We start from the raw sequence: 27,532 nt of genomic DNA on the forward strand, positions 1-27,532 counted from the left end.
CAACTCAGTATCCTGTACCTGCCTTCTCTCCATACCCCCTGATCCCTTTAGCCACATCTAACTCCCTCTTAAATATAGCCAATGAACTGTGGCCTCAACTACCCTCTGTGGCAGAGAGTTCCAGAGATTCACCACTCTCTGTGTGAAAAAAGTTCTTCTCATCTCGGTTTTAAAGGATTTCCCCCTTATCCTTAAGCTGTGACCCCTTGTCCTGGACTCCCCCAACATCGGGAACAATCTTCCTGCATCTAGCCTGTCCAACCCCTTAAGAGTTTTGTAAGTTTCTATAAGATCCCCTCTCAATCTTCTAAATTCTAGAGAGTATAAACCGAGTCTATCCAGTCTTTACAATATACAATAGTACTTGAGCATTTATTATTAAATATTATCTTGCTGGAATATTAAATGGCATTTTTTTGTTTACCAATGATTTGTAAATGAAGACTTGGGCGCGGCTGGCGTCGTCGTCGTTGCGCGTTCCCGTGGGCGCGTGTCCCCTGCCGCTGCCGGAGACACGCGCTCGGCGCAGGTTGTCCGCTGGCGGGGAAAGAAGGCGCGAAGATCCACTGAGGCCGCCATTTTGCTGCTGCAGCGTGGGTGGCGTCTGCTTTCTCAGCCGTGGGGCTGGGGCTGGATTGGAGATTGCTTGGCCTTTCTGAGGCACGCATTCGACGTGTGTCGGAAGGAACTGCAGATGCCGGTTTGAACCGAAATGCTGGAATTACTCAATTACCCGCCTGAAGTTTGGAGAAGGGTTTCGGCCCGAAACGTTGCCTATTTTTCCTTCGCTCCATAGATGCTGCTGCACCCGCTGAGTTTCTCCAGCATTTTTGTCCACCTGCTGGAATTACTCAGCAGCATCTCTGGAGAGAAGGAATGGGCGACGTTTCGGGTCAAGTCTGCAGAAGGCCCACACCCCAGAGATGCTGCTTCGTCCCACTGAGTTACTCCAGCATTTTGGTCTATCTTCGTACTTTCGACGTGTGCGAACGTGGAAGCTCAGCAGCTGGACAAGCGAGGGTGGTGGGCAAAGATACTAGAGGAGCTCCTCTAGTATATTTGGTGGTGGGTGGGGTGGCAGAGGGCATGAGTTACTGGGTTTTGTTGAGGCCGATTCGGTCAATTATAGAGGGTTGGTGTGAATAATGGATCAGAGATTGAATGACAGCGTTATTTGCGCTATAAAGTGGGTGTGTGAGGAGAGGATTAGGGTACGGATCAGGACCGGGAGAGCTGTAAAACAGATGTGTAAACGGAACTGTAATAACGGAATTGCAGATGCTGATTGATTCATACCAAAGATCGACAGACACCAACTTCTAGAGTAACTCATTGGGTCAGGCAGCATAACTGGAGAAATCGCAAAATGTGGTTATTTATATCCAGGAAAAAATAATTTGGATTGTAAAACATTCATTTGGAATCATGTTAAAATGCGTGTTATCATCTCTAAATCATATTGATGCAGCTGACTATTTAGCAACCCTCTAAATGTTAACCTTGGAATAATTAAATCTTTATGTTTTTAGTTGGGAGGGAAGCCATTGTGCTAAATGGAGGACTTGAGCCCTGGCAATTGTAACGTGGTTTGTGAATGGAGCCATTCCCGCCACGATGGGCATTGGACAGTACAGTTTAGAGACGAAATGCAGGAAAGGGAACAGTTGCTTTGCATTGCCTGCGTGATTGAGATGGTGGAAGAAAACAGTGTATCGGTAAGAAGTGAAAAAGTATATTATAATTAGTGTGTAAAATTAACTGGTCTTTCAATATTGTGCCATTGTTTTTATTGAATCATCAGAAGTTTTTGGTGCAAAACATCACTGTCTATGCTGGCTAAAATAGGATGTTAGCATAATCCCACTTCATAGCTCTTGGTTCATAGCTCAGTAGATTATCACTCTACATGATCATCCTTTTCTATCATGTGTCAGGCACTTGAATGTTTCAATTAGATCATCATTCTCAGTCTGAAGGGTCTGACCCGAAACTTCTATCCAGAGATGCTGCCTGTCCCGCTGAGTACTCCAACATTGTGTGTCTGAGGTGTAAACCAGCATCTGCAGTTCCTTCTTACTCATTTTTATAAATTCCACTGTTATAAGCCAGGTCTGTGTAATCTCTTCTCAAGCGACATCTGCCAAACCAGGAAGCAAATCTGGAAACCTTTACAGTATTTGCTCGATGCCAAGTTTATTATTTCTCCCTATCAGACTATTATTCCAGATACAGCACTTATATAATTGGAGCAAGAAACCTCTGCTCGTCTAGTCAAATCTTTATGTAATAACGGTCAGCGTAGTTTGCCTTCTTAACTGCTCATTGTACCTGTACATTAGCTTTCAATGATTCATGTACAAAGATGCCACAAACGGCTTTCAATTGTTCACCATAAAAAAATACTTTACCTTTCTCTTTTTCTACCACAGGTATGACCTAATTTTACCTATTTATTCCACCTGTCATGTCCTTGCCTATTCACTTGACCTTAGTTACAATCTCACACACAAGAGTTAAGTGTTTAATTATCATATGTACTGATAATGGAACAAAATTCTTACTCTCTGCAGCATAACGGGCATGTGAACACAGTACTCCTAGGACAACAAATAATAAGCATAAAATAAAACAATAACTTAAAAAACCCTATCCTATATGTCTTCTTAGCACCCTATGGCATGCTTTCTTCAGGGATGTGTGTACGTGTTCTTTTAAAACTTTATTTTATTCTGTCATATTTTGTTCATTTCCATACCTTATTTGCCTTCCTAAAATTTATTAACTCATAACTTAATTTCCTGATTGAATTTAATTTGCCTCAAGTATGTGTAGGATAGTGTTGGTGTGCAAGGATCGCTGGTTGGGGTGGACTTGGTGGGCCGAAGGACCTGTTTCCACACTGTATCTCTAAACTAATCTATGTAATGTAAATTCAAAGTAAAACCGCATGTTCCGGTGCAAAGGCTGTTGCTGTGGCTCATGTCGTAGCCCCATGCGACAGCGTTTCTTCTGGTCGCCGCTCCCTCCTCACCAATGGTGTGGCAAAAATTTGGACCAATAGTGGGGAATGAGGAAGTTTTCTGTTGGGACTAACTTCATTTAAATGGAGGTTGAAGATGCCCACCAGGATCCAGCATGTGGGTTTTTATGAAGACGTGTGTAGTGTGTGAATATTTGTACTTTGGAGAATGCTACACACAGACAGAAAGCCATCACAGCCATTACAAGATCTGGGTAATTTAAAGACCTTCCTATTTGCTTTATATAGTTGCATACTAACTTCCTATGATTCATGAATGAGTACATCCATGTTGCTCTCCAAGCCAAAATTAAGTGTTTGCTCTTTTTGTTTAATCAACTGAGTGAAATTTTCTAGTAACTGTTTCCTACTGATGTAAATGTTGCTTTTCAGATTGTTCGCAAAAAATATACGCTTGCTTGCTTCAAGGATGTTCTTGAAAGATTCCCTCACACTGTGGGAGAACTGTTCTCAATGGATGGTCGAGTGTGCATTCACTTTATGACTACTTTGCTGGGTAAGTCTTGTGTGTTCAAAACCAGAGTTCTTGTAATATTTTCTCAATTATATAATGTGAGGAATATTTACTGCAAAGGATTAGAAGTTCCAGGTACCTAAGGATCAGCAAGACCTCTTATTTCAATATAGTATAATTAGATACATTACTCTCCCCCCCCCCCCCCCCCCCCATAATGGTTCTTGCTTTCAACCTCAAAAGCGCATGAAAGAACTATATATGATTTTCGCTGACTGAATAGCAGGCAACAAAAAAAATGTTACTGTAGCTCGGTACACAATACAATAATAAAGTAAACTAAAACTAAGCTAAATTTATTTCGTAAATGCACAACATTTTCTAGAACATTACTTATCATGGTTTCATTCAATGAATATGAATATTTTTTGATTTAGTTCTAATTAAATAAAACTTTGTAATCATGCAAAAAATTGCATTTCACCAAGTGGACCCAGAAATTCCCTGGCAGTTAAAAAAAAGTTCAGCTTGAAATTGGGGGGGGGGGGGGGGGGGGGGGGGGGGGGTTTGCAAATCTATTTTTTGCATGTTTGATCGCCGGTGTCACTGGGGACCTCATTTCACGAAGAACATGCTTTCTGTGAGAATCATTCTTCATCAGTTTGTAGGTGGCTCTTTTGGCCTTCTTGGAGCACTACCAAATCACCCCTATCATATTTCATCCATAGATTCAGTAATAATGCTATCCATCAGGTAATGTTGCATGTGTTTTACTATGTCCTGTTAAGAGCTGGCTATTGAGATCACTTTTGAGGCTAATGTCATAGACTTGCAGTGCCAATTAGAGAACATTGTGCTGAATTTTCAGTTTCAACATCATCTTCAGTCTGTGCCTCAGAAAGGCTGGCAGCATCATTAAAGACCCACATCATCCTGGCCACACACTCATCACCCTGCTACCTTCAGGTAGAAGGTACAGGAGCCTGAAGACTGCAACAACCAGGTTCAGGAATAGCTACTTCCTCACAGTCATCAGGTTATTAAACTTGGCTCGGACAAAACTCTGAACATTAATAACCCATTATATGTTATTTACACTTTATCAGTTTATTTATTCGCGTATGTATATATTTATACAATGGTATATGGACACACTGATCTGTTCTGTAGTAACGCCTACTATGTTCTGTTGTGCTGAAGTAAAACAAGAATTTCAATTGTCCTATCAGGGACACATGACAATAAACTCGCTTGAATCTTGATCCTTGGAATTTGAAGATCTTGCTCTGTTAGTTTTTCAAAGCAGTGTTAAGATAACCCTCGATTGCTGTTTTAGTGTTATTAAGAGGAAGTAAAGGAATGTCTAGTTCAGTATGTTTAAATAGATATGCTTTATATTTTATGCTTCGTGTTAATTGTAGATATGCTGCAATCTGTTGAAGATGATGTCACAATTAATCTGGCGATTGAAGGTAATGTCATTGCTATGAATCATGCTACATTAATATAGTGCCATATGATTCATGCATTTGTGCTACCAGACTTGTTTTCCTGCCTTTTCCCAAACACGAGCATACTTTTGGTTAATTATTTTGAGATTCAACATTTACAAACTCAACCCATGCCAGGGGCTGAACTATATGAGCATGATCTACAAAAAAGTAATGTCCTTCCTTGTATGTGATCAAGATTGATGAAGGCCTACCATATTGTATTTACTAAAATACATACTGTAGATATTGATGTCCCGTCGACGGAATTACATAGACAAGCATGGGAAAATGAATTGGCTCAACGCATAATGAAAGATATATGGGATGAAAGTTTAGAACATATACATCAATGCTCGTTAAATACCAGACACTCTTTAAGACAATTCAAAGTATTACATAGATTGCACTATTTTAAAACAAAATTAAACAGAATTTTTCCAAATATCTCTTCTATCTGTGACAAATGTCAATGATTAGAAGCTAATCTAACTCATTGTAGTTTCAAACACAGGGCAGGCCAAGCAACCCATTTCTTTTTCATTAAGGGCTAACAAATCATTTATTGCAAGTACGTTGCAGACTCACAGTTCAGTTGATTCACAGCTTAGAATGAGAGTCATGGCCTCTCCCTCGCGATCTTGCAGAGTGACTGAGTTATGTCCAGGCATCCAGGGTTTTATAGTCCCTCCCCCCAGAAAGGGGGTTACCTTAATCGCGGTGATTGATAGGCGAGAGGTTCTCAAGGTTGAACTCAGTCAAAGTAGCGAACGTGGTTGTTTCCAACGTGGTATCTTAGCCCACGTGGCTCGAACTAGAGGGGGCCATAGCTTTAAAACATCTGGCGAGGTCTCAGCGAGGCGTAGTTGGGATCCGAATCCGACCTTTGGATCACTCTCGCTCTCTCACTTTCTCTTTCTCACCCTCTCGTCTCTGCATTCCCGGAATAATTTGGCGTTTTGCGGGATGGGCTGCAACGGTGGTTCCTTCCTGTTGGGCGGGGGGGGGAATTCTGGCCCATGGCGGCTCCTGGTCCGTTCCCTCTGCTGGTGCCGCCTGGCCCGCTGAGTTCCTCCAGCACTGTTTTTTCTTTGGAGTTGAAGGTGGACACGGAGCGGCTGGGGTGGCTCAACGGGATGGGTGGCGGATCTGGGGAGTGGGTGGCGTTTCGGGTCGAGACACTTCTGCAGACAATCAAGTACTCTCACCAACGAGAGTTCAGTTCGGTCTGAAGAAGGGTCTTCTCTCCAGTGTCGTTGCCTGTCCCGCTGAGTTACTCCAGCTTTATGTCTAACTTCAATTTCAAGAGTTAAATAAAAAACAGAGTGCTGGAGGAACTCAGCAGGTTAGGCTGCATCTGTGGAGGAAATGGATTAGGAGTTGTTTCGGACCAGGGTTCTTCTTTATTAGGAAGGAACTGCAGATCAAAGATACCTGAGCAGATACTAATATCTTTGCTGCAGATCAGGCATGATCTTCCGATTTTAAAATCGGAATTCCGATTTTAAAATCGGAATTCCGATTTTATTGTTTTCCTATTTGTCAATTTTTTGTGACCGATTATTTGGCGGCCAATCAACCGCTGTCTCTAAGGGGGTTGTGTCCAATCACCGACCAGCTTCCCTTAACATTCCCGTCCAACCATCAAATCGGTCTCCTCCCGTCCAATCAGCCGCTGTCTCCAAGGGCATTGTGTCCAATCACATAATGCGCTGGTCACTTGGCGGTCAATCAGACAGTCTGCGAGGGCCCTTTTGATTTATCACCGATCTGCTTCCCTCACCGAAGCAGACGATGGCTGCAGCCAACAAAGAGAGAGTGAAAGAAATGCAAGAAAGCAGCTATGACATATAATACACAATAAACTATATTATAAATACACAATAAACAAGTCATGCATTCTTGTATTCTTACATGGGTATGACCGCACATAAGCAAAATCCCCTCCCCTCCTTCCCAACTTCAGCCTCAAGAACCTTAGAGTACCCCTAGTTTCTAAAACCCATTTCCATCACTGGATGAACTGTCAGATATTCTGGATTGTTGAATATGACTCTAATTGATATCACAGTCTTTGAATTCACATTATTCAGTCGTCATACAGTGCAGTTGTATAATAAATTTTCTAGTGAACCAGGTAAGGTTCAAGCGATTACTGGAAAAAGGAACCAGGATCCCAGAGAGCTTCAGGCCATGCAGGAATGAGGAGGGGTGACTTCAAAGAGAGTGTGGGAACTAAAGCCCTACCGGTTTGGAGGGATTGTTGGAATTAGTACACCAGTGAGTCAATTGCCAAACCATGAGTTTTAACTGAGGTTAGGGAAAAATAAACGTTATTCTGTTCCTAATTACATTGCTTTTGAAATGCATTTTATTATTCTTGAATTGGCTCACCAAAGTAATTGTTGATGCAGGAATATGAGAACGATTTGTGGGTAGGTTATTTACAGGTCCAACCAACAGAGCTGATGTTTTTTTTCAGTTCTTGTGCTACTCACTGAGGAATTTAAGGCAGATGAGTTTGTATGCTGCGTGCTGGATCAATGCCAAAAACAGGTCAGTTATTCCAAAGATGAGATATATTGCAATATTTTCATAATGGTGATAATTCATCCAGAAATGTATTAAATTAGTAAGCAACATATTCTGTTGAGAAATGTAATTTGTATTTACTTCACTAAGCTTCAGACCATTTAAATGCAAAAAAGGACAGAAAGTAGTGGAAGAACTTAGCATGCCAGGCAGCATCACTGAGAACATAGAAAGGTAATAGGTCGGGTCGAGACCTTTCTTTAGATTGAGATGATATTTTGCGGAATGAGCAGTATTGACTTGGTTTGATTGCTGCAATGAAAGTGCAAATTGCTTTAGCGCACTCAGCTTATTACCGTCATATTCGAAATTTTCATTGCACTGATTGTGCTGGATATTCCAACAGTTTAAAATCTATTCGCCTATATATTTTACAAGAATTGCAGTGGCTTCACAGTCCACAAAAATGCTGCCCTCTTGCCAGAGTTTTTGCTGTTGCTTGTCAGGCAACCAGTCTGCACTCTGCTGCCCTTGTCAACAGCATGCAACTTGCCATCTCAACTCCAAGCTACTTGCAGTTGTTCTTGTATGCCATTTGCAGCCGCTCCCATTGAAATTCAGCAATGTTCACCAAGTCTGCTTACTTTGCATAAAATAACAATCAAAAGAACATCTGGTCGCTCAACTACAGGAAGGATATCATTAAGTTGGAAAGGGTTCAAAATAGATTCTCCATAATGCTACCTAGCCTTGCAAGTTTGAGAATAAAGAGTGAATGTGGAGAGGATGTTTCCATTAGTGGGAGGGTCAAGGACTAGAGATCATAGCCTCAGAATTAAAGGACGTTCCTTTAGAAAGGAGATGAGGAATTTCTTTAGTCGGAGAGTGTTGATATCCTATTTATTCTTTTACCAGTTGTCAGAAAAAAGCAGTATGAGGAAAACTTTACCTGTTTTTACATTGATGGGGAAACTGTTGATCACAATCCCATTCCTTGCAGAGAAGTTGATCCACAAATATCGTGAGTATTTGGAGGAACATAAATATCAAGTTGAGATGTTAGCATGTGGAAAATAACACACTTCCAGCCTACCATATATTGTGCCAGTTCCTAGAGCAGACAGACGACTGGACAGTTTCATTTGTATCAATGTATCATTGTATTTAATGTTTAGCTGGAAAAACAGACTTTCAAAAATGTCTCATCGTTTAGTGTTAATTGGTAAAAAGTTAAGTTTTTTTTAACCAAGATCTATTAAAAAGGTTTGAGATCCTCACAAATAATCTGGAATGGTTAATAACTGAACAAACTTTCACTTACAACACAGTTAGTGACAGACACTAGAGCAAATTTTGAAAGCTGTCTTTTGGAATTCTGATTTTGCATGCACATTAGCATTCAAAACTTGCATATGACTCTCACTTAAATTTGACAGCCGCTTAGGCGTTTCCTGCATTATTTATGCTTTGCTTCATTTCATCTACAGTGTAGCTAAAGATATACCAAATGGAAAACATTACAATTATTTTCCAGTGGTCAAGAAAATCATTTGGGCACCAGTATGTTGTTGCAGTACTGAACACACTGGACCTCCTTTCCTCCCTTTGAGACCTCCAGAATTGGCTGATTAATATTCTCTTAGCAAGGTCGATGCCACTGGTGAAGCAGCTACAACTATATATAAAAATGTCTTTGCTTCTTCATCTAGTATGTAATCTTGTGCCATTCCCTTTACTGTGTTGTGCTTCAGACCATTTCTTGATAATCACATGAAGTGAATCAAATTTATAAAAGACTGGATTCTCTAACATTCAGGATTCTTGGGAAGTCAAAATGGATCATCTATTTCACATTGCTAACTGAAAATATTTGCAGATGCTTCAGCTTTGTTGGCACCTTTTCAGTTGAGCGACAGGTGTCTTCCATGACACATATAGGGACAGTCTGCCAAATAGGCTAATGCAAGAGTCTCCAACTCTCCTTTGCCTGACCTATTCAACATATCCCCGTGTTCCTTACTATTTTCTGGTTTGTAGTCTGCCAGCTATTTGATCTACTACTTTTTCACTGACTTCATGTTCCAATATTTGTCATGAATCTGCTGTGGTAACGTATCAAATGCATTTAGGAAATCCAAATGCATTACATCTACTGTATTCTTTATATGTCCTTTGGTTACATCATTTCCTGCCCTCCCTTCTCAAGATTCCAAAGGGACCAAGAATGGTGAAGCATTTTTAAATATGATTCATCCTTACATGAAAACCCCAAACAATTGCAAATGCCAGGAATCTGAAATTAAAAAGCTTGTAAAGCATAATAGGATTATTTACCTAAAAGTACTTTAAATGTTAAAACCATGTTGAACTAATGAAATGTTATTTCAGTCAGAAACAATCATTTTAAAAAACATTATTGTATTTTTCTTCATATATCAGCAATGCTGCTGGAACATATGAGGCTAGCACTGGTTTACCCTGATGAAGCAGTGAGAGCATCGGTCTGCTATATTTTTTGTGCCATGTACAGTTATCCTCCTGTAGTGGAGAAGCTTTCTATGTACTTCAGTGAGAGACTTTGTAAGCTCATTATTTCAATTATGGAGGCAGCACAGACCAAAGAACTGCAAATAAACACCCTTGGTAAGTTTGAAATATACAATGTTTTATGTGATATTTTAGCTCCACAAAATAGTTTTGTTTATTAGTTTTCATATAACTGTTTTTAGTTGGAAGCTTCTTCTGATCAAAGAGTCATTAAACAAATGCAGCAAAGAAGCAGTGCCATCTGTTTGACCCCCCCTAGGTGGCATACTGGGTTCATCCCATTTGTCTACGTTTGGCCCAAACAGAAAACAAATGCACTCTAAACCTTTTCTATGCAGCTATCTGTGCAAATGGCCTTTAAAAGTCATAAATGTATGAATGTGTACTGTAAAATGTTGTCCTTGTGGTCCCTTAAATCTTTCCCTTTGTCCTCTAGTTTTCGAATCCTCTATCTTGGGGAAAAAGACTATTGTTATCTTTAGTTTCTATATCTCAAAGACTGCATGTAGCAATAGAAGTAGCGGTTAGCACAAAAACAAGAGACGCCTGATAAACCAGTCAATACTTCTCATTGTTTTACCTAGATAGCTGCAATAAATACAGCTATACTCAAATCTTAATAATTTTTATGCCTAGGTTTATTTTGAGATTTTAGTGACCCAACTCAAAATTCAGATTTTTCTGGCAAAATATCAGGCATGTTGATAATGCCAGGTACAAGTGATCCCCAGGTTATAACAAGGTTCTGTTCTTGTGATCAGTTTGTAACCTGAATCATTTGCAAGTTGGAAATGTAACCGTGAACTGAGTTCCCACATGAAAATACCTACAGAAGTGGGTTGTTTTATAGGATTAGATAGTCTGGAGAAAAATGTTAAATCTTTGCTATTCTTAATAATAACGCTGATACCAACAAATTTAGCCCAAACATACCTTGGGCAGCTGAGGTTTTAAATACTATTTTTTTTTAAATACAACTGGTGGCTTGGATGGCATGTCTCTGGATAACATTCACAAAAGGGGAGAAATCAATTCTTCCTGGTTTACAGAATTCCAGCTGGTGCCAAGAACCTGCAGCCCCACAGCAGCCAGCAAACTATCCTGACAATCTCCCAAATGGTCGTTCTTATGTATGGCTGTACGTTAGGAGGATGTGTACTTGGCCACTTGTACATACCTACTATATTCTGTTGTGCTGAAGCAAAGTAAGAATTTCATTGTCCCATCTGGAACGCATGACAATAACCTCTTGAATCTTGAATCTTGGATAAGATACTGCATATAAGATAGTGTGCTATGAGATCCTAATTGGGTGGCACGGTGGCGCAGCATTCGAGTTGCTGCCTGGCAGCGCCAGAGACCCGGGTTCGAACCCAACTATGGGTGTTGTCTGCACGGAGTTCATACGTTCTCCCGTGACCTGCATGGGTTTTCTCTGAGGGATCTTCGGTTTCCTCCCACACTCCAAAGACACAGGTTTGTAGGTTAATTGGCTTGGTATAAATGTAAATTGTCCCTAGTGTGTGTACAATAGTGCTAATGTGCGGGGATCGCTGGTCGGTGAGGACTCGGTGGGATAAAGGGCATGTTTCAGCACTATATCTGGAAACTAAAACTAAACTAAATTGCTGGCTCACAGGAAACTACTGATATAAATTTTTTTTTAAAATGGTGGAAATAGTAGATCAGGCATTATTAGTGGAAAAGCAGAGTTAATTCCCAGTTATTGTTGTCTACCCTTTTAATGCCATTGGGTATCATGGACTGTAGTGGTGAGGTTGAAGATGTCCCTGAAAACTGCAGCTAGTTGGTCTGTGCAGGTTTTAAAAATGCAGCCAGGTATACCATCAATGCAGGATGCTTTCAGAGGGTTCACCCTGAGGAATGATCTTCTGATATTGACCACTGTGCTTGAGTACACAGTATCATCAGAGGATGTGGGGGCTTGTGAAGGTACATTGCTGTTCTCCCTTTCAAAATGAGCGTAGACAGCGTTGAGTTTGTCCGGGAGTTGATGTGTTGCGGCTACTCAGTTTCAAGGTAATCTTGTGTTAATGGTTAAAATCATTGATTTGTCCATAATTTGTTCAAAGTTCATAATTTATTAAAAATCAAAATGAAAATTCCTTCACATTATTTTTTCTACACACTAATATAGGTCTCCTCAAGCACCTTCTGCAGTTTAGACAGTTTGTGACTGTGATGATGAGTTCATATGGAACAGAAGGAGTTAACCCAGAAGATGAAGTAGTTCCGCAGGGTACAGTACCACAAGGTTATTGGATTATTATAGTCTTTTAAAGTGAAATGGTGGGAGGGGGTGAATAACGTGAATGATGGCAGAGCTAAAAGGGCACTTGCTGAGGTAGGCAGACATACGTGACAATGGTGGAAGTTATACTTGATGCATTGCTTGGTAAAATGGAAAGTATGCCTAAATGTTCACAGGTTGTAACCAATGAGTCAGAACAGTCCTTTTTTCACATTTACCTTTAGTTTAATGCTGAAGCAGGAACCCAATTTATCCATTCTGGAAAGGCTGGTTCACTTCAGTCAGCAAATTGGAACTGACATTATGCAGTTTCCATGATTAACATGGTTAATATTTGAAATGCAGTCAATGCATAGAAGGGAAAGTTCTGCACTGTCGGGTTGGTAGCTTCCATTGTACTGCATTCTATAGATTAGTAAATTGCTGTCATGGTGCTTAGGATTCTTTGATTGAAAAGTGCTTGCAGAACATCTCTGGTCAGAAATTTCTCCTTCAACTCCGTTGATGCGAACTGACTAACTGCAAGGCATGTGTCAATGTCTAGTCAAGTATGCGTTCCCATTAAAGCAATGTCGCATTGCTCAGTGGCTCCCTGCTCTCTTTGTGAGAAACAGTTATTAGTCTTGTTTCCCTGTCATTACCACAAATATCAGAAAACCTATTAAAATATTTGTACCGAATCAGAAACATAATTCTACATCAATTATTGATTGTTGATTAAGTTTCTAGCTTTGACTGCACATTTCTGAGCATAATTCTACATCAATTATTTTTGTTCGCTCGTGTGTCAGACAACGTCCTGCCATCACTTTGCCACAGCCAGTGCCACATCTGTGCCTCTGCGGAGATCGTCCGCAGTGCATGCCTCTCCGCGGCAAGTCAGTAGGTGGGCCATTGTCCACGTCTCCACAGTTCCACTTGTCAGAGTTCGAGAGGCCCCACTTCTTCATGTTGAGTCCGCAATGTCCCACTCCAGTGCAGAGGCGGTTTAGGGCTTTCCAGGTGGTATAAGGCAGGTGGTGTCCTGGTGTCATCTGTTTGGTTTTGGTGCCTGGCACGATTGGCTTTAGTTCCATGAAGCTGTTTCAACTCTTCAAGCGTTCCTTGGCATGTTGGTGATTGTGCAAGGGGTGACGGGGGTCTGTGTCCGCATTGAAGCGTTCTTCTGCAGCTGCCCGATGACGTCTTCGAGATGGTTCGTCGATGCCAGCCCGCTCGTAAAGGTGTTCAACCTTTGTCGGCAGCAGACATCCTGTTGTTTTCCTGCAGGCGGTGTTCAATGCAGAGTCCATCTTGTGTGCATGTTTAGAGCAGCTCCAAACAGGGCTTGCATATTCTGCCATTGAGAAACAGAGCACCAGGGCTGCAGTGCGGATTGTTGTTGGATCACTTCCAAATGAGCATTCGCCAATTTTTCTATTACATTGTTCTGGAGTTGACCGTTGCCTTGGTTTTCTCAACATGCTGGCGATATGATAGCGTGCGATTGAGGACCGCACCTGGGTACTTTGGGGCTTTGCAGTGTTCCAACAGGACATCATTCCTTCGCACCTGCAGTTGACGCTTCACATCCCGTTTCCGGAGGTGGAAAGCTGCACTTTGCGTTTTTGTTGGGTTTGGGCGCAGGGAGTTCTGTTGATAGTATGTTGTCATATTCTGCAGAGCAGCCTCTAGTATGGTCTCAATCTGGCTGAAGTCTGAGGATTGCGTTGCGATGCACAAGTCATCAGCATACGGAAAGAACCTAGTTTTCGGGGTGATGGGTTGGTCATTGGTGTATATATTGAACAATTTTGGGGCAAGGACACTGCCCTGTGGTAGACCAATCTTTTGGCGTCTCCAACGGCAGTTCTGACCATTCAGGCATAGGAAGAAGCGGCGGTTCTCCATCATTGTCATGATGAACTGGACAAGAGTCCTGCAGTGTTTGTTGCAGTTTGGCTTTCATGGTACAGTGGTTCACAGTGTCATATGCTATGGAAAAGTCTACAAATACTGCACCTGTGATCAGCTTCCACTCAAAGCCACCTTCAATGTGTTGAGTGAGGTTCAGCAGTGGTCCTGTTTTTGACTTTCCATGGCGGAACCCAGCCTGTTCAGGTATCAAGACATTGTCTACATCCAGCGTGATGCAGATCAGATGCATCCTTCCATCAGTTTGAATGGGTGGCACAGCAAAGTTATAGGCCGGTAGCTGCTGGGAAAATTGGCATCTTGGCCTGGTTTTGGTAAAGCAACAACCTTGGATTTCCGCCAAACTCGTGGGATGGAGTTGGTTGCTACGCAGATGTTAAACATCTGCAGCAGCCATTCTCGTGCTCTGGGACCCAGATTTTGCAGCATCTCAGTTCTGATGTTGTCTAAGCCAGCTGCCTTGTTAGGTTTCATCACATTCGGGGCTTTGTTGAGTTCGTCCATGATGAAAGGTTGGATGTACCATCCGTCGTTTCGGTTGTTGCCATCAACAACCTTTGGGGTGGAGGTTTCTTACCACTACTCTTGCCATTTAACAACAACTGGTGGGCAACCTGGTTAGCAGTCACATTTCCACGTAGTTTACTGCGGGTGGGGTCATTACCGAGACATCTCAGTGTCGCCCATGCCTTCCTGCTGCTGTGTCGTAGGTCTCTTGTTTCTATTAGCTCCTGCCATTATCTGTGTTTGCCTCATTGAGTGCGTCTGTGAGCTGTTTCCCCATCTCAGCTGTTTTGTCTGTGAATGGGTCTTCATCAAAAAGTCCTTCGTACATAGAGAGTAAGTCAGCAGTTTCAGCGTCCACGCCTGCAATGTAGTTAAGCCAGCAGCTCCGCGGAATGGTCTTGCGTGCTGCTGAGTGGATCGCATCAACAAACTGGTTGTAGTTATGTGATGAACTTTCTATATATTACACAAGCTCATCAGTAGCCTTAGCAAAAGCCTCCCAGTCCGCCTTTCTGAAATTGAATCGCCGTTGGAATACGGGAGGGTGTTTTGGGGTCACTGTGGCCGTGATGCGGATCCCAATTGATCGATGTTGAAACCCTGCAATTGGCTGTTCAAGCGTTTTGTGGCAATTAGTGATATTCCTTGTGAAGATCAGGTCAGGATTGTAGCTTTTCTTCCACCTACAGCTGTTGAATGATTTTGGTAGTTTAGCACATGAAATGACGGCGTCAGTCCACCAGTTTCCACCCACAAGCAAGCTGCCTCACCATCTTCATTGTTTTCGTTGTAGCCCCATTGGGTGTGGTGGCAGTTAAAGTCACCAATCCAGATTTGGGGTGCAGCAGTTGATAGATAGATAGATATTACTTTATTAATCCCCTTATTCAGGGGAAATTCAAATGTCCTTGCAGCACACTAATAAAAATACAACATAGCATTCAAGAAGTTTAACATTAAAACATAAAAACACCCCCCCACAGTGGTTCCCACTGTGGGGGAAGGCACAAAGTCCAGTCCCCATCCTCTTGTCCACCCAGAGTCGGGCCTATTGAGGCCTCCACAGTCGCCGTTAAGGGGCCCGATGTTCCCGGCCGTTCTCGCCAGGTGATGGTACTCTGGCGTCGGGACATTCATAATTCATGCAGATGGTAGATTCAGTTGCTTTTGCGGTGGTTTGTATACTGATGTGATGGCCACCGATGTGAAGCTTAATGTGATGGTCTCAATACCATACCTTTAAATCTGAGTGATGTATAATTTTAATTTCACCCAGATTATGTTAATCATTGATAATCATGAATAAAAGAGCACATATTTTTCAGGTGGAAATTCACTGTGGTTACTATTGAAAAAGGTAATGCCCCTTCAGCTTATTTTACGATTTTATTTATATGTCGTATGAATTATTTGAAGGTATTGATCAAAATATAGTTAAGAATCTGTCTTCATAGGCCATTGTTACCAGGCCAGAAATTATCTTGTGGATACAGGGAATTACAGATGCTGCTTTACCAAAAAATAAAAAACACAAAGTGCTGGAGTAATTGAACTGGTCATGCAACATCTGTGGAGTACATGATTAGGTGACGATTCATGTTGCGACCCTTCTTCAGACTCTTTAGAGATGCTACCTGACCTATTGAGTTACTCCAACACTTGGTATCAGAAATGATCTTGTTATTTGATCAAACATTGTCCAGAGTGAAAGTTTCTTCCAATGGTAGGGAGATCAAAACACAATGCAGTAATCTAAATGAGGATTTGCCAAGATTCTAATATTGCAAACCTGGATTGAACTGAATTTCGAGAACGACAAAATGGAATAGTAGTTTTCTTAAATGGTGAAAGATTGTACAATGTTCAGAGATCTTGGTGGCATTTGCACGATATTAAAAGCTCATTTTCAAGCAATTCTCTCCAATACTGATGAAGAAGAGGAATATTTCCTAGTTCACAATTATCTGAGGCCAGGTGATGTGTGTAGAACCCCGAAACAAGAAGTCATTTAGCAATGACACTAAATCTATCTGATGGATACTAAGAGTAAAGGGTGCATTCTGCTGCTGGACATTTAACTAACTATGCAAGTTTGAGATAGCACATTAAATTCCTAAATAGGATTGCAGACTTTAAATAAAATTTACCCAAACTGTTGATGATATTAAAATGAATTTTTCATCATTAACATCTGTAGCAGGAATCCAGTAATCCTGCTGCAGCTATATTTAAACTTCATTTACAGTATGTCAACACCACCAAGAAAACTTACATTTATTTACTGCCGCTTCTTAATTGCAATTGAGGAGGAGATGATGAGCTGACTTCCTGAACTCATGCAGTCAGGTGATAGTCCGAAAATGTTATTGGAAAGGGAGTTCCATGATTTTGACTCAATGACTCGCATGCTTTTGGATGTCTCAACTTTGATCCGATCTTAAAGTTACAGGGTTTAAGAAGGAACTGCAGATGCTGGAGAATCGAAGGTTACACAAAAAAGTTGGAGAAACTCAGCGGGTGCAGCAGCATCTATGGAGCGAAGGAAATAGGCAACGTTTCGGGCCGAAACCCTTCTTCAGACTGATCGGGGGCGGGGATGGGCGGGGACAAGAAAGGAAAAAGGAGGAGGAGCCCGAAGGCTGGGGGATGGGAGGAGACAGCAGGGGGACTGAGGAAGGGGAAGAGACAGCAAGGACTAACAAAATTGGGAGAATTCGATGTTCATGCCCCCAGGATGCAGACTCCCCAAATGGAATATGAGGTGCTGGTTGGAGAATTGCTGGGTGTTAAAGTTACAGCTTCAGTTTAAACAAATTCACTTCTGACTGGTGACTAATATCATTGGTCAGTTGGCACAATTGAAAGTTGTTGGAAGCTAAACCATAATGAATATTACATTTTACTCTTTTCTTGTAGTTGCTGCTCAACAAAGATGAAACACTGCAAATTACAAGTGTACAATGTATGACTTCCATACTTGTCCACTCGCCAGTGCAGTATGCTCCTACACTTGTATATGCAGACATTCCAGGTGATTTTTTATTTACTAATGTTTATTAAAAATGTACAACTTTTTAATAATATATTTTGATGCTGTCTTTGCACGTGGAAGACATAAGACTTGTCTTCGAAGCTTGCCTGCATTTAATTTCAGCAGAATGCCCAAGGAACCTATATCTTGCAGAGTATAAGAAGGGTTTAGAGCATAATAGCGTGGTGTAGTATTGGAAGGTGATAGTTTAATAGCATGGTGTCAAGCCAATCTCCCTCAATGTCAGCAAAACAAAGGAGCTAGCCTGACTTCTGGAAGCACAGTGGAAGTGATGTACACATCCAAATCTATATCAGTGGTGCTGAAGGGGAGGAGGTCAAGAACTTCAAGTTTGTAGGTATAATTATCACCACATTGATGTTATAGCCAAGAAAGCATACCTATGTCTCCTTCCTCAGGATAATGAATTTGGCATGTCTCCAACAACTCACAAATTTCTATAAATTCTCTACAGAAAGCATCTTATCCGGATATAATGCAGCTTGGCACAGTAACTGCTCTGCCAAATACTACAAGAAATTGCAGAGAGTTGTAAATGCCACCTAGTCCAGCATGCAAGACAGCCTTCAGTCCCCATCACCCTCCACTCATCCATCGACTCCACCTATACATCATGCTGCCTTGAGGAAACAGCCAGCATGATAAAGGAGCACTTGTATTCAGTCACTCTCTCTTCTCCCCCTGGGGGAGAATGTACAAATGCTTGAGAGCAGATACCAGCAGATTGAAGAATGGGTTCCTCCTCGTTATCCTCCAGACTCTAGAATAGCCCTCTCAAATGCTAAAGATGAATTCCCAATTTTCCAATCTACCTTTTTGTGGCCTTGCACTTTTTTATATTTGCACTTTCTCTTTCTCTGTGACATTATGTTCTGCACTCTTTTTACCTTCTCTTTTGTATCCAGGCAAATCATAGACTTATATTCATGAATGAAATTATTTGCCAGGACATTAAGTTTTTCATTGTATTTGGTGCACGTGACAATAATGAAATAATATTTATATCAATATTTAGGATACCTGCCCCTCTCACCTGTATTCCTTTTAACTGCCACCAAGAAAATATGGAATTGTAAACTTATGTAACAAAAACGTTCTTTCATAAAGTGCTTGATGTTTGAAGAATCTACTGTAAGGCGCAGACTTGTGTTATAAAATTGGAATCAATGTTAATAGCAGCAGAATTACAATGTTAATAGTAGCAACTGAGAATTACAAGAAGTTGTAGCCAGTTAATTTAGATGAAAGGTCATGGACTGGCATCATAGAATGTAGGGAGCAACATCTTTGATTATCATTCTTCATGTCATCAGATAACAATTGAAGTTCTTGCAGATTACCCTCAAACTCAATTTCCTCTGCATTATAAATCAGTCTTTGTACTGAGATTGCTTGTTGAATGTGAATTTTCTGCCTTTTATTTTCTTCATAGAATTTCTGTTTGAACGACTCTCTAGTACAGATGAGATCTTAGTCTGGTCAATCTACAGTTGTCTTCTTTTGCTAACTGAGGAGAAACTTTTCTTTTCGAAGTGCCACTCCGTTTATGGTAAGTAGAATCCAGGAATGTCATTTTGACTAAGATAACACAGTTGCATTGTCTGAATCAAAATGGTCAGTTTAGCTATTTAGGCTGTGTTAAGCAGGTGAATTTAACTACTTAAAACAAGCACTTAATCACTCCTTATCTAATGAGAGAAGTGAGAAACATTGATATAAATTATAGAATACACATCAATGGATTATAATATTTTGATCTTTATTTCATTTCAGAAGCTAAGGAAAGACATCAGATAATATTTTCAATTATTGTTTAGTGGTGCAATATGGTGTTAGTGATAAATCCTTGATTAAACAGCAGAAATTCACATTTAAAAATATTTACAGGTATAGAATCCTTGGTTCGAAGCTTGAAAGAGACAATGAAGGTGAACAATATTGAAGTACAGAAGCAAGGTCTGCTACTGTTTGGTGAGATTTTAAAAAGGTAAATTGTTTAGACTTGTGATCTACTTTTAATTGCTAGGATAGTTGTACAGTAAAATTCCAATAATTCCATTATTTACAAATTTGGCATTTGCCTCACAAAGCACACATTCCCACACTCCCTTAAAAATCACCAGGTCACATTTCCCATGCTACTGTAAACTTGCCAGTTCACTGAAAACTTTATGACATTATCTGTAACATCTTGGAAAAAAACGAGTAAAAGTGTGTATTAATAGTAATAATATCCAGTAGTGTGGAAATCTATCTGTCTGGCACCACTGAAATTGCCAGAGTACCAGATAAAAATGATGGTGCCATAAGGCTTGGAAACAGGCCCTATATCCTAACTTGGCCATGCTGGCCAAGTTTTATAGCTCAGCTATTCCCATTTGTCTGTCTGACCCATTTTCTCAAATCCTTTCCTATCCGTCACTTTGTCCACCCAACCCCTCCCCTCCCCACCGCTGCCGTCTCCTCCTTTCACCCTGGAGTCACAAAAATCTTTCAAAAGAAAAAAAGCACTAAATGCTGCAGAAATTGTTTCTTCCCATTCTAATTCACAATACCCAAAATGTAAGACACTTCCAATTTTGTACCTTGACACTCATGGAAACGACACATGAATAAAAGATTAGTTGTACCATTTCTTAACAGTTACCATTGAATTGATTTTTCCAAACCTGCTTTTCTTCAGCCTTTTGATTCCCATAAGATTTTGTACATTTAAGCTTTTTTCACATAGGCATCAGTTTGGGTTTCCCAGTGGAAAGTTTGTGACAAAATTGCAGCTGCAAGAAGGGAATCAAATCTAGAGAAACAGTGCAGCTCTGACATTCTAAGAGATGGAAATGTTTCTACATATAGATGTTTGTCTGTTGACAGCTCCATTTCTGAAAGTTGAAGAAGCAGGCTCCTGTTAGAATCACTTTGTATTCTAATCACAGCACGTCATACTTTTAACAGCACAATTTGAAAATCGAATGTCAAGATGATTTTGCAGAGCCTTATTAGCTACACCAAACTTTTTATTGACTCAGCCTCATCGAGGCTGGCAACCATATTTGTACAATGATTATCTAAAGCTTGACTACATCTCAGTAGATGCCGACCTAAGAGGTCTTTCCATGTTATGGAATGTAGGATGAGTCTCGGGCAGCACTGTCTTGAATTCAGCTATTAAACTGTTGATGTACTGGTCTGGTCTTTTCTGCAGCAATATTACTGGATTTAGGATTACCTCTCTCTTCATATGTGCTTTTATCGTTGTAGATCATTAGCTTTGCTGCTTTATCAAAGTCTGCCGAAAGATTTAAATATATTGTGTGTCACCAGCCTTGAGAAATTTCAACCAGCTTTTGTAAAATCTAATTTCTATCCCGTATCTTTAACATTTGTTAATTAGAATTTTCTGGAATCAGTACTAGTGTACTTTATACGTAAATCCAAAACTGCACCTATAACTATGCTAATTACCTCAAAACCCTGGTTATAAATACATTGTAATATTTCTGTCCAAAACCTGATAATTGCCTCTTCATCTATTATAGCTTGGAAAAGTTATTGTTTCAATATACGATACAATAGAACTTTATTTATGCCAGGAGGGATTTATATGACTGCCAACAGTCATAAAACACATAAAACATGAAATTAAAGTGACGAGTGGAAAGTCCAGGATTGGGGATGTGTAAAGATTTGGGGGGGGGGGGGGGGGGGGGGGAGTCAATCTACCCCACAACAGAAGGGGGAGGAGTTGGAAAGGTTGATAGCCACAGGGAAAAGGGATCTCCTGTGGGGTTCTGTGCTGCATCTTGGTGAAACTGGCCTGTTGCTGAAGGTGCTCCTCAGGTTGACCAGTGTGTCATTGAAGGGGTAAGCAGTATTGTCCAAGATGTTCTGCAGTTTGAGGAGCATCCTGACCTCCAAGACCACCTCCAATGTATCAAACTCCATCCCCAGGGCAGAGCCAACCTTCCTGATGAGCTTGTTAGATATGCCCCAGCATCTACTGCATTTTGCTCAGGTCACTTCTTAAGACCAAGCTGGTCTTTTCTAAGTTTGTTGCCTCCAGCGTGGTCTTCAGACTGGAATCATAAATGGATATACTTTAAGATGAAAGTACTATCTTAACAGTTCCTCTTTCAAGAGGAGCATTGACGTTAGAGCAGAATTGTAAATGTGCTGTATTTTACATCTTATACTTCAATGTGTTCACAACGATTTATTTTAAATGTGTAAATACAAATTAAAAGATAAATGTATATTTTACAGACAACCATCAGGAATACAGTTGTTTATGAATGTTGCCATTTGGCATGAAGCTATTGTTGTTTTACAAGAAGCAGTGACCAGTTCCAGTCTTGAAGTTGTGACAGAAGCAGCCAATGCTGTGGCAGCCTTCCTTCGGTGAGTAAAAGCATGTTTGTTATTAGTGATGATCTAATAGCGAGAGGTTTGTTTCAAGTAAAGGAAGACAAGTGGAATTTGTCATCAGGATAGGAATTGTGAATGCAACCTTTTGAACCTGATTTTGGCTGATGTCTTCCTCTTTCCATGCAATCTGCAGCTTCTTCCCCTCTATCAGGCTTCTGTACAGTCCTTCCATAAGACAGGGTGCTATTCTATTCATCTCTACCCCATTATAGACATTGGACTTTATCTCTGGAAATAGTGTGCCTCAATGCTGAAAACTATATTCTGTGCTCTGTATCTATCACTATGCTCTATTATTGTACTGAGCTTGGCATTGATTGCATTTATGTATACATTATAATTTGATTGGATAGGATGCAAAAAAAAGCCTTTCACTGTACCTTGGTACATGTTCCAATAATAAATCTAAACCTAATCTTTAATCCAATTTACCACTTTCCCAATCAATCCGACATTGTGAATGTCAAAAATTTAGCCAAGTGGAAAAATATCTTCATAGTTTAATTGGCTGGAATGATCAAGCAAGTAGGTTAGAGGTGAGCCGAGGAGCAAAATTTACGGGCCCATTTTGATGAACCAGATTCACATTTGATGCTTAGTATTATATTGAATAGTGAATCCATATAGAATGACATGGGTGGAATAAGTGACAAATATGCACCATAGTTTTATTATTATTTTTTTTTAATTCTCAGGAAGGAACATCTGGCAGTACCTGTACAGTACCAGGAATTGCAAAAGCTCATTGAAGCAATGTTAATGCGCTGTGCAGATCTTCCTGACACTATTAGGAGTAAAGAGGTAATGTGAGATTTTTAAATTAATATTTTGCTTACCACAGGTAGTTCTGCTATAATGTGATTGTTGCATTCCTAAGAAACATTGTGTTATAGGGAGGAATGGAAACTGACTTTGTAAATTTGCCATATTCCAATTGGCATACTGGAGTGCCTTCATGTAACATTTCACAATAGAAAGCTATAAATGTTTAATATTCTCCTATTTAGGCTCTTCACGACCAGATCAATTTACATATGAAAAGTTGAGATGCAGTAATATGTATTTTCTTTGTCAGTCAAGCTTTTCAGCTAGTTTTTCCTTAAGAGAGACTGCAAATTACATTTTCTTCAGTTTGCCTAGGCCTGCCAGGTTGCTAACCATTTTAACTCCCCTTCCCATTCCCATGTATTCAGTCATGGGACTTCTCCATTGCCGGAGTGAAGAGTGGATAGATTACAACCTAACGGTATAAACATTAATTTTATATAACAACGCCCTGCACCCCATTCCCCTCTTCCCTACGTCACACCCAGATGTGCAGCCATTTCACCCTCTATCCTGACCATTATTTCCCTTTCCACCACCACCCTTGTCCCCATCCACCTGTATCTCTTCTTCTGGCTTCACAATTCACTCCTTCCGTATCTTACATCCATTTGTCTCCTTTTCATCTCTAGCCTTTGTGCACCCATCTGCAATCAACTCCCCCCCCCCCCCCCCCCCCACCTCTATTCACCTATCACTTGCCAAGCTTTGTCCTGCTTCCATCTCTCTCCCAGCTTCTGCCTGCCCCAGCCCACCATCACCACATTCAGCCTGACGAAGGGTCCCAATCAAAAAACATCACCTACCGTATCCTCCAGAGATGCTGCCCGACCCACTGAGTTACTCAAGCCCTTTATGTAATTTTTACTTTAATGCCGATTGTTATTGTGGTTCCATGTTTCACATTTAATCACCATCTCTTGTTTCCTTATTTCAGAGTCAGTCTATGAGAAAAGAACAAAACAAAAGCTTTTCAAGGCAAGGGCAGTTGCTGTACAGCAATTTAGAAGCATTTCTTAATGCTTGCAGGTACTTCATGTAAACAAAATCAGTTGTGATGAACAAGACCATTTCCATATTATGTTGGGAAATTATCTGACATGATGAGCATTTGATGAATCTTGATTTTTACGTATGAATGATGGTGACAGTTATTATAAAGAGCTATGCAATGACCAGATGACCGACTTACAGTATGTTAGACATCTTGGTATAAAAGCAAGGGCAAAAATAGTCATGTTAAGAACTATGTTTTAGCACAAACTATGTAAATGTCTTTATGTAGTTGTTTTGGCATGGTGTCACATGAATTAATAGGAGAATGGAGGGAGAGAAGGGGAGAGAAATAGTTAAGAATGTGGGAAGAAAATGGGATGAAGAGAAGGAGAGTGAAAAAGGAACAAAGGGAGAAAAGTTTAAAGGGGATAGAGATATGGGGAAGCAAGATTATAGGTGGACTGGAGGGAAAATAAGGAGAGCTGGTGGATGGGAAGGATTGATAGATAGCACTGTGAAGGATATGGGACATGTGGGGTGGTTATGTGTGACATGATCAATGAAATTGCTGCCTGGCACCAAGATCCATATGTTCCAATAATGGCACCTGAAACTGTTAACACACAAAATATTTGCGTTAGATTATATAATTTTTGTTGACATGATAAAAATCCAGCATCCTATCATCAGTGCAAGCACTGCTAAAATTGGGATGTGGGGGCTGCAGGGGAGCTGGGATAAGGAATTGTTGGTGATGCTGATCTGGGGAAAATCTGGAAGTTTTTGAATACAGTAAAACCCTGATCTGCCATCTGATTATATGGAAATCCTGATGGTTTAGCATCTAGCTCACCAAGTACTATTTGCTGCACTCCCTCTCCACTAACTCGGGCCAGGGTTCCCACACTCCCCTTCCTCTCACTGGGAGCCAAATTCCACTGACTGGGGGAATAGTTCCCACATTCGCTTTCCACTGACCAGGCACTGGTTCCCATGCTCTCTTCCATTCACCAGTGCCTTTCAACCTACTTGGTTCATTGGAAATTTATTATCATAGCGGGTAAGATCTTAAAAAAAAATTGGAACTATGCTGTATTGTACATTTACCTGTCATAATACTAATCTTATTTATAAATACAGATTAATCAGCTAATAGTTACCTTGAGAAGATGCTGACTGCTGACATTACTTTCTGTACAAGATTTTATTATATTTACTAGTCGGCCAGTGAATCCATTGGGGTTGGGTCCCCATTAGACGACGCCAGAGATCCCCGATGTGACACGAGTCAAAGTGACGATCTCAAAATGGCGGCGGGTCTGGCAACCCTCCCCCAATTGCGCATAAGAGAGTGTATAAGATGGCGGCGGCCGCGGCCTCTGCAGCGTCTGTCTTTTTTAATTTTGTCCTGTTGAGTATATAGTTTGGTTGTAGCTTATATATTGTTTTTAGCTGTGTATATGCGGGGGGGGGGGGGGGGGACTTTTAAATCTCTACCCTGTACGGGGGACCCGTCCTTTTCCCTGTCGGGTCTCCGTTGTCTTTGGGGCCTAGCACCGTGGAGCGGCCTCCAACCAGAACGACCTGGGTGCTCTAGTCGCGGAGCCTGTGGACTCACCATCGTGGGCTGGCCGGCTTCGGAGCGTGGAGAGCTGTGGTGGCGCGCGGCTGCGACCCGACTGTAGAGCTTCGGAGGCTGCAGCCGCAGGCCCGGTGGAGGGTGACATCGGGAGCTCGCGGTCCCTGGTGGGAGATTGCTTTTCGGAGCTCCCACAACGGCAACTTCTCCCGCCCGAATTGTGGGTTTGAAAACGACCCGAAGCAGGGCCTTACATCGCCCGGCGCAGCTTTAACGGCCACGCGACTTGCCATCGCCCGCCGGGGGCTTTAACATCGGGAGAAGAATGGAAAGCAATGAGGGGAGAGACAATGACTTTGCCTTCCATCACAGTGAGGAGGAGATTCACTGTGATGGATGTTTGTGTAAATTGTGTGTCTTGGTTTTTTTTCTTGTTGTATGACTGCAGAAATCAAATTTAGTTTGAATTTCATTTGAGGTTCAAATGACAATAAACGATATTGTATTGCATGCGCATCTGATGGGTTCCTGCTGTGACGGTCTACATTTGGCAGTCTATTGTCACAACAATGGAAATGGCTACAGACTTGGAATCACAAATGGGAAGAAAAAAGTATAGAGTTACTTTTTGGCAGAGAAACTCCTTCATGCTGAATCATCCATAATAAACAATGGCAAGGAAGACTTTTCAACCTATCCTTGCCTTTCAATTGAGAATTAATCTACCACTGTCCATTTTTCCCAGTTATCTGCTTCCAAGCTTTTCATCTCATTTCCTTTGTTGTGACAATAGACTGCCACTGAAGTTCTGAAAATAACTTCATGCTCAAAGTATTATTTTGTAGGTTAGCAATTGATTGTCAAAAGGATCGCTCATTGCAAGAGAATGCTTTCACATCACCTGGAATTGCAAGTGAGAATGTGCTGGAAAATTTCTCAGAGTTTCTGCTGACAATTTGCGACACTTTGTGCATCCCAATTGTAATGGTAAGAAATATAAACATTTTATTTGTTATAAATAGATTCATTATTTTTAATGCGCTGGATTTCTTGACCAAAGACTTAAAAATTATGAATGGTTATATGAACTCAATACTGAGAAAATATTTCCAGTGGTAGAGGGATGGTGACCAGAAAACACAATATACAAGCCAAAATCAAACTGCTGGAGGAACTCAGTAGGTCAAGCGGCGTCTATGAAGGCAAAATTGACATTTCAAGTTGAGATCCTTCACCTGGACTTAAAGATTAGAGGGATAATACCAGTACAAAGAGATGAGGGGAATGGATTGGGCAAGAGCTGCAATAGAAGAATCCAGGTAAAGGGTTGTATCATACAGAAACAGGCCTTTCGGCCCCTCGTCCATGCAGACTAAGGTACTCCATCTAAGCCAGTCTTATTAGCCTATATTTGGTCCATATCGCTTTAAACCTTTCTTATCCATGTGCTTATTCAATAGAGGCAGTGCATCTCATCTAATGTCACTGCAATAAATGAAAATCTGAAATATATCACTCATCAGTTGTTGCTACCTTGAATGATCTAGAGGATAGGAAGTTCGGGTACTGATTTTTACAGGGTCAGGAATCTGGCAGTTGCACTGCATGTGAAAGGCTTCAGAGCGTTTGAGATCTGAATGTGTGTGCTTGAGCAGATTTCTGGAATCTATGTATCTGGTCTGTATTGGTCCATAAGCATGTCAATTTTGCCTTCAATGCCTGACTTGCAAATGCAGTTTACAACAGCACCCGAAGTAACGCAGAGAAGAAGTTCAAAAGTAGCCATGCATGTCACCTAATGTCACTACAGGAGCTTTCTTATGAGAAAACTGCAGAAGTGTGCGTCGTATGAGTGGCTTCTTAGTCACACATTTAAATGAGTACTTTGTGGAATTTCTATGA

At 41.0% G+C, this 27,532-nt stretch overlaps 1 protein-coding gene across 1 annotated transcript in view; it reads left to right on the plus strand.

Annotated features, from left to right (window-relative positions):
- The first annotated feature begins 640 nt into the window (after positions 1-640).
- LOC129713874 (meiosis inhibitor protein 1-like) overlaps positions 641-27,532 on the plus strand; it is a 56,850-nt gene continuing 29,958 nt past the window's right edge. Inside the window, exons 1-16 of the mRNA XM_055663230.1 lie at positions 641-700; positions 1,530-1,715; positions 3,413-3,536; positions 4,916-4,966; positions 7,467-7,540; positions 8,432-8,537; positions 9,956-10,159; positions 12,222-12,338; positions 16,082-16,113; positions 17,673-17,787; positions 19,241-19,357; positions 19,696-19,795; positions 22,069-22,203; positions 22,926-23,031; positions 23,993-24,084; positions 26,476-26,617. Coding sequence (XP_055519205.1) covers positions 1,554-1,715; positions 3,413-3,536; positions 4,916-4,966; positions 7,467-7,540; positions 8,432-8,537; positions 9,956-10,159; positions 12,222-12,338; positions 16,082-16,113; positions 17,673-17,787; positions 19,241-19,357; positions 19,696-19,795; positions 22,069-22,203; positions 22,926-23,031; positions 23,993-24,084; positions 26,476-26,617 — 1,677 coding nt within the window. The 5' untranslated portion in view covers positions 641-700; positions 1,530-1,553. The remainder of the gene's footprint in view (positions 701-1,529; positions 1,716-3,412; positions 3,537-4,915; positions 4,967-7,466; positions 7,541-8,431; positions 8,538-9,955; positions 10,160-12,221; positions 12,339-16,081; positions 16,114-17,672; positions 17,788-19,240; positions 19,358-19,695; positions 19,796-22,068; positions 22,204-22,925; positions 23,032-23,992; positions 24,085-26,475; positions 26,618-27,532) is intronic.

This window comes from Leucoraja erinacea, chromosome 37 (genome assembly GCF_028641065.1).
Source record: "Leucoraja erinacea ecotype New England chromosome 37, Leri_hhj_1, whole genome shotgun sequence".
Taxonomy (NCBI): domain Eukaryota; kingdom Metazoa; phylum Chordata; class Chondrichthyes; order Rajiformes; family Rajidae; genus Leucoraja; species Leucoraja erinaceus.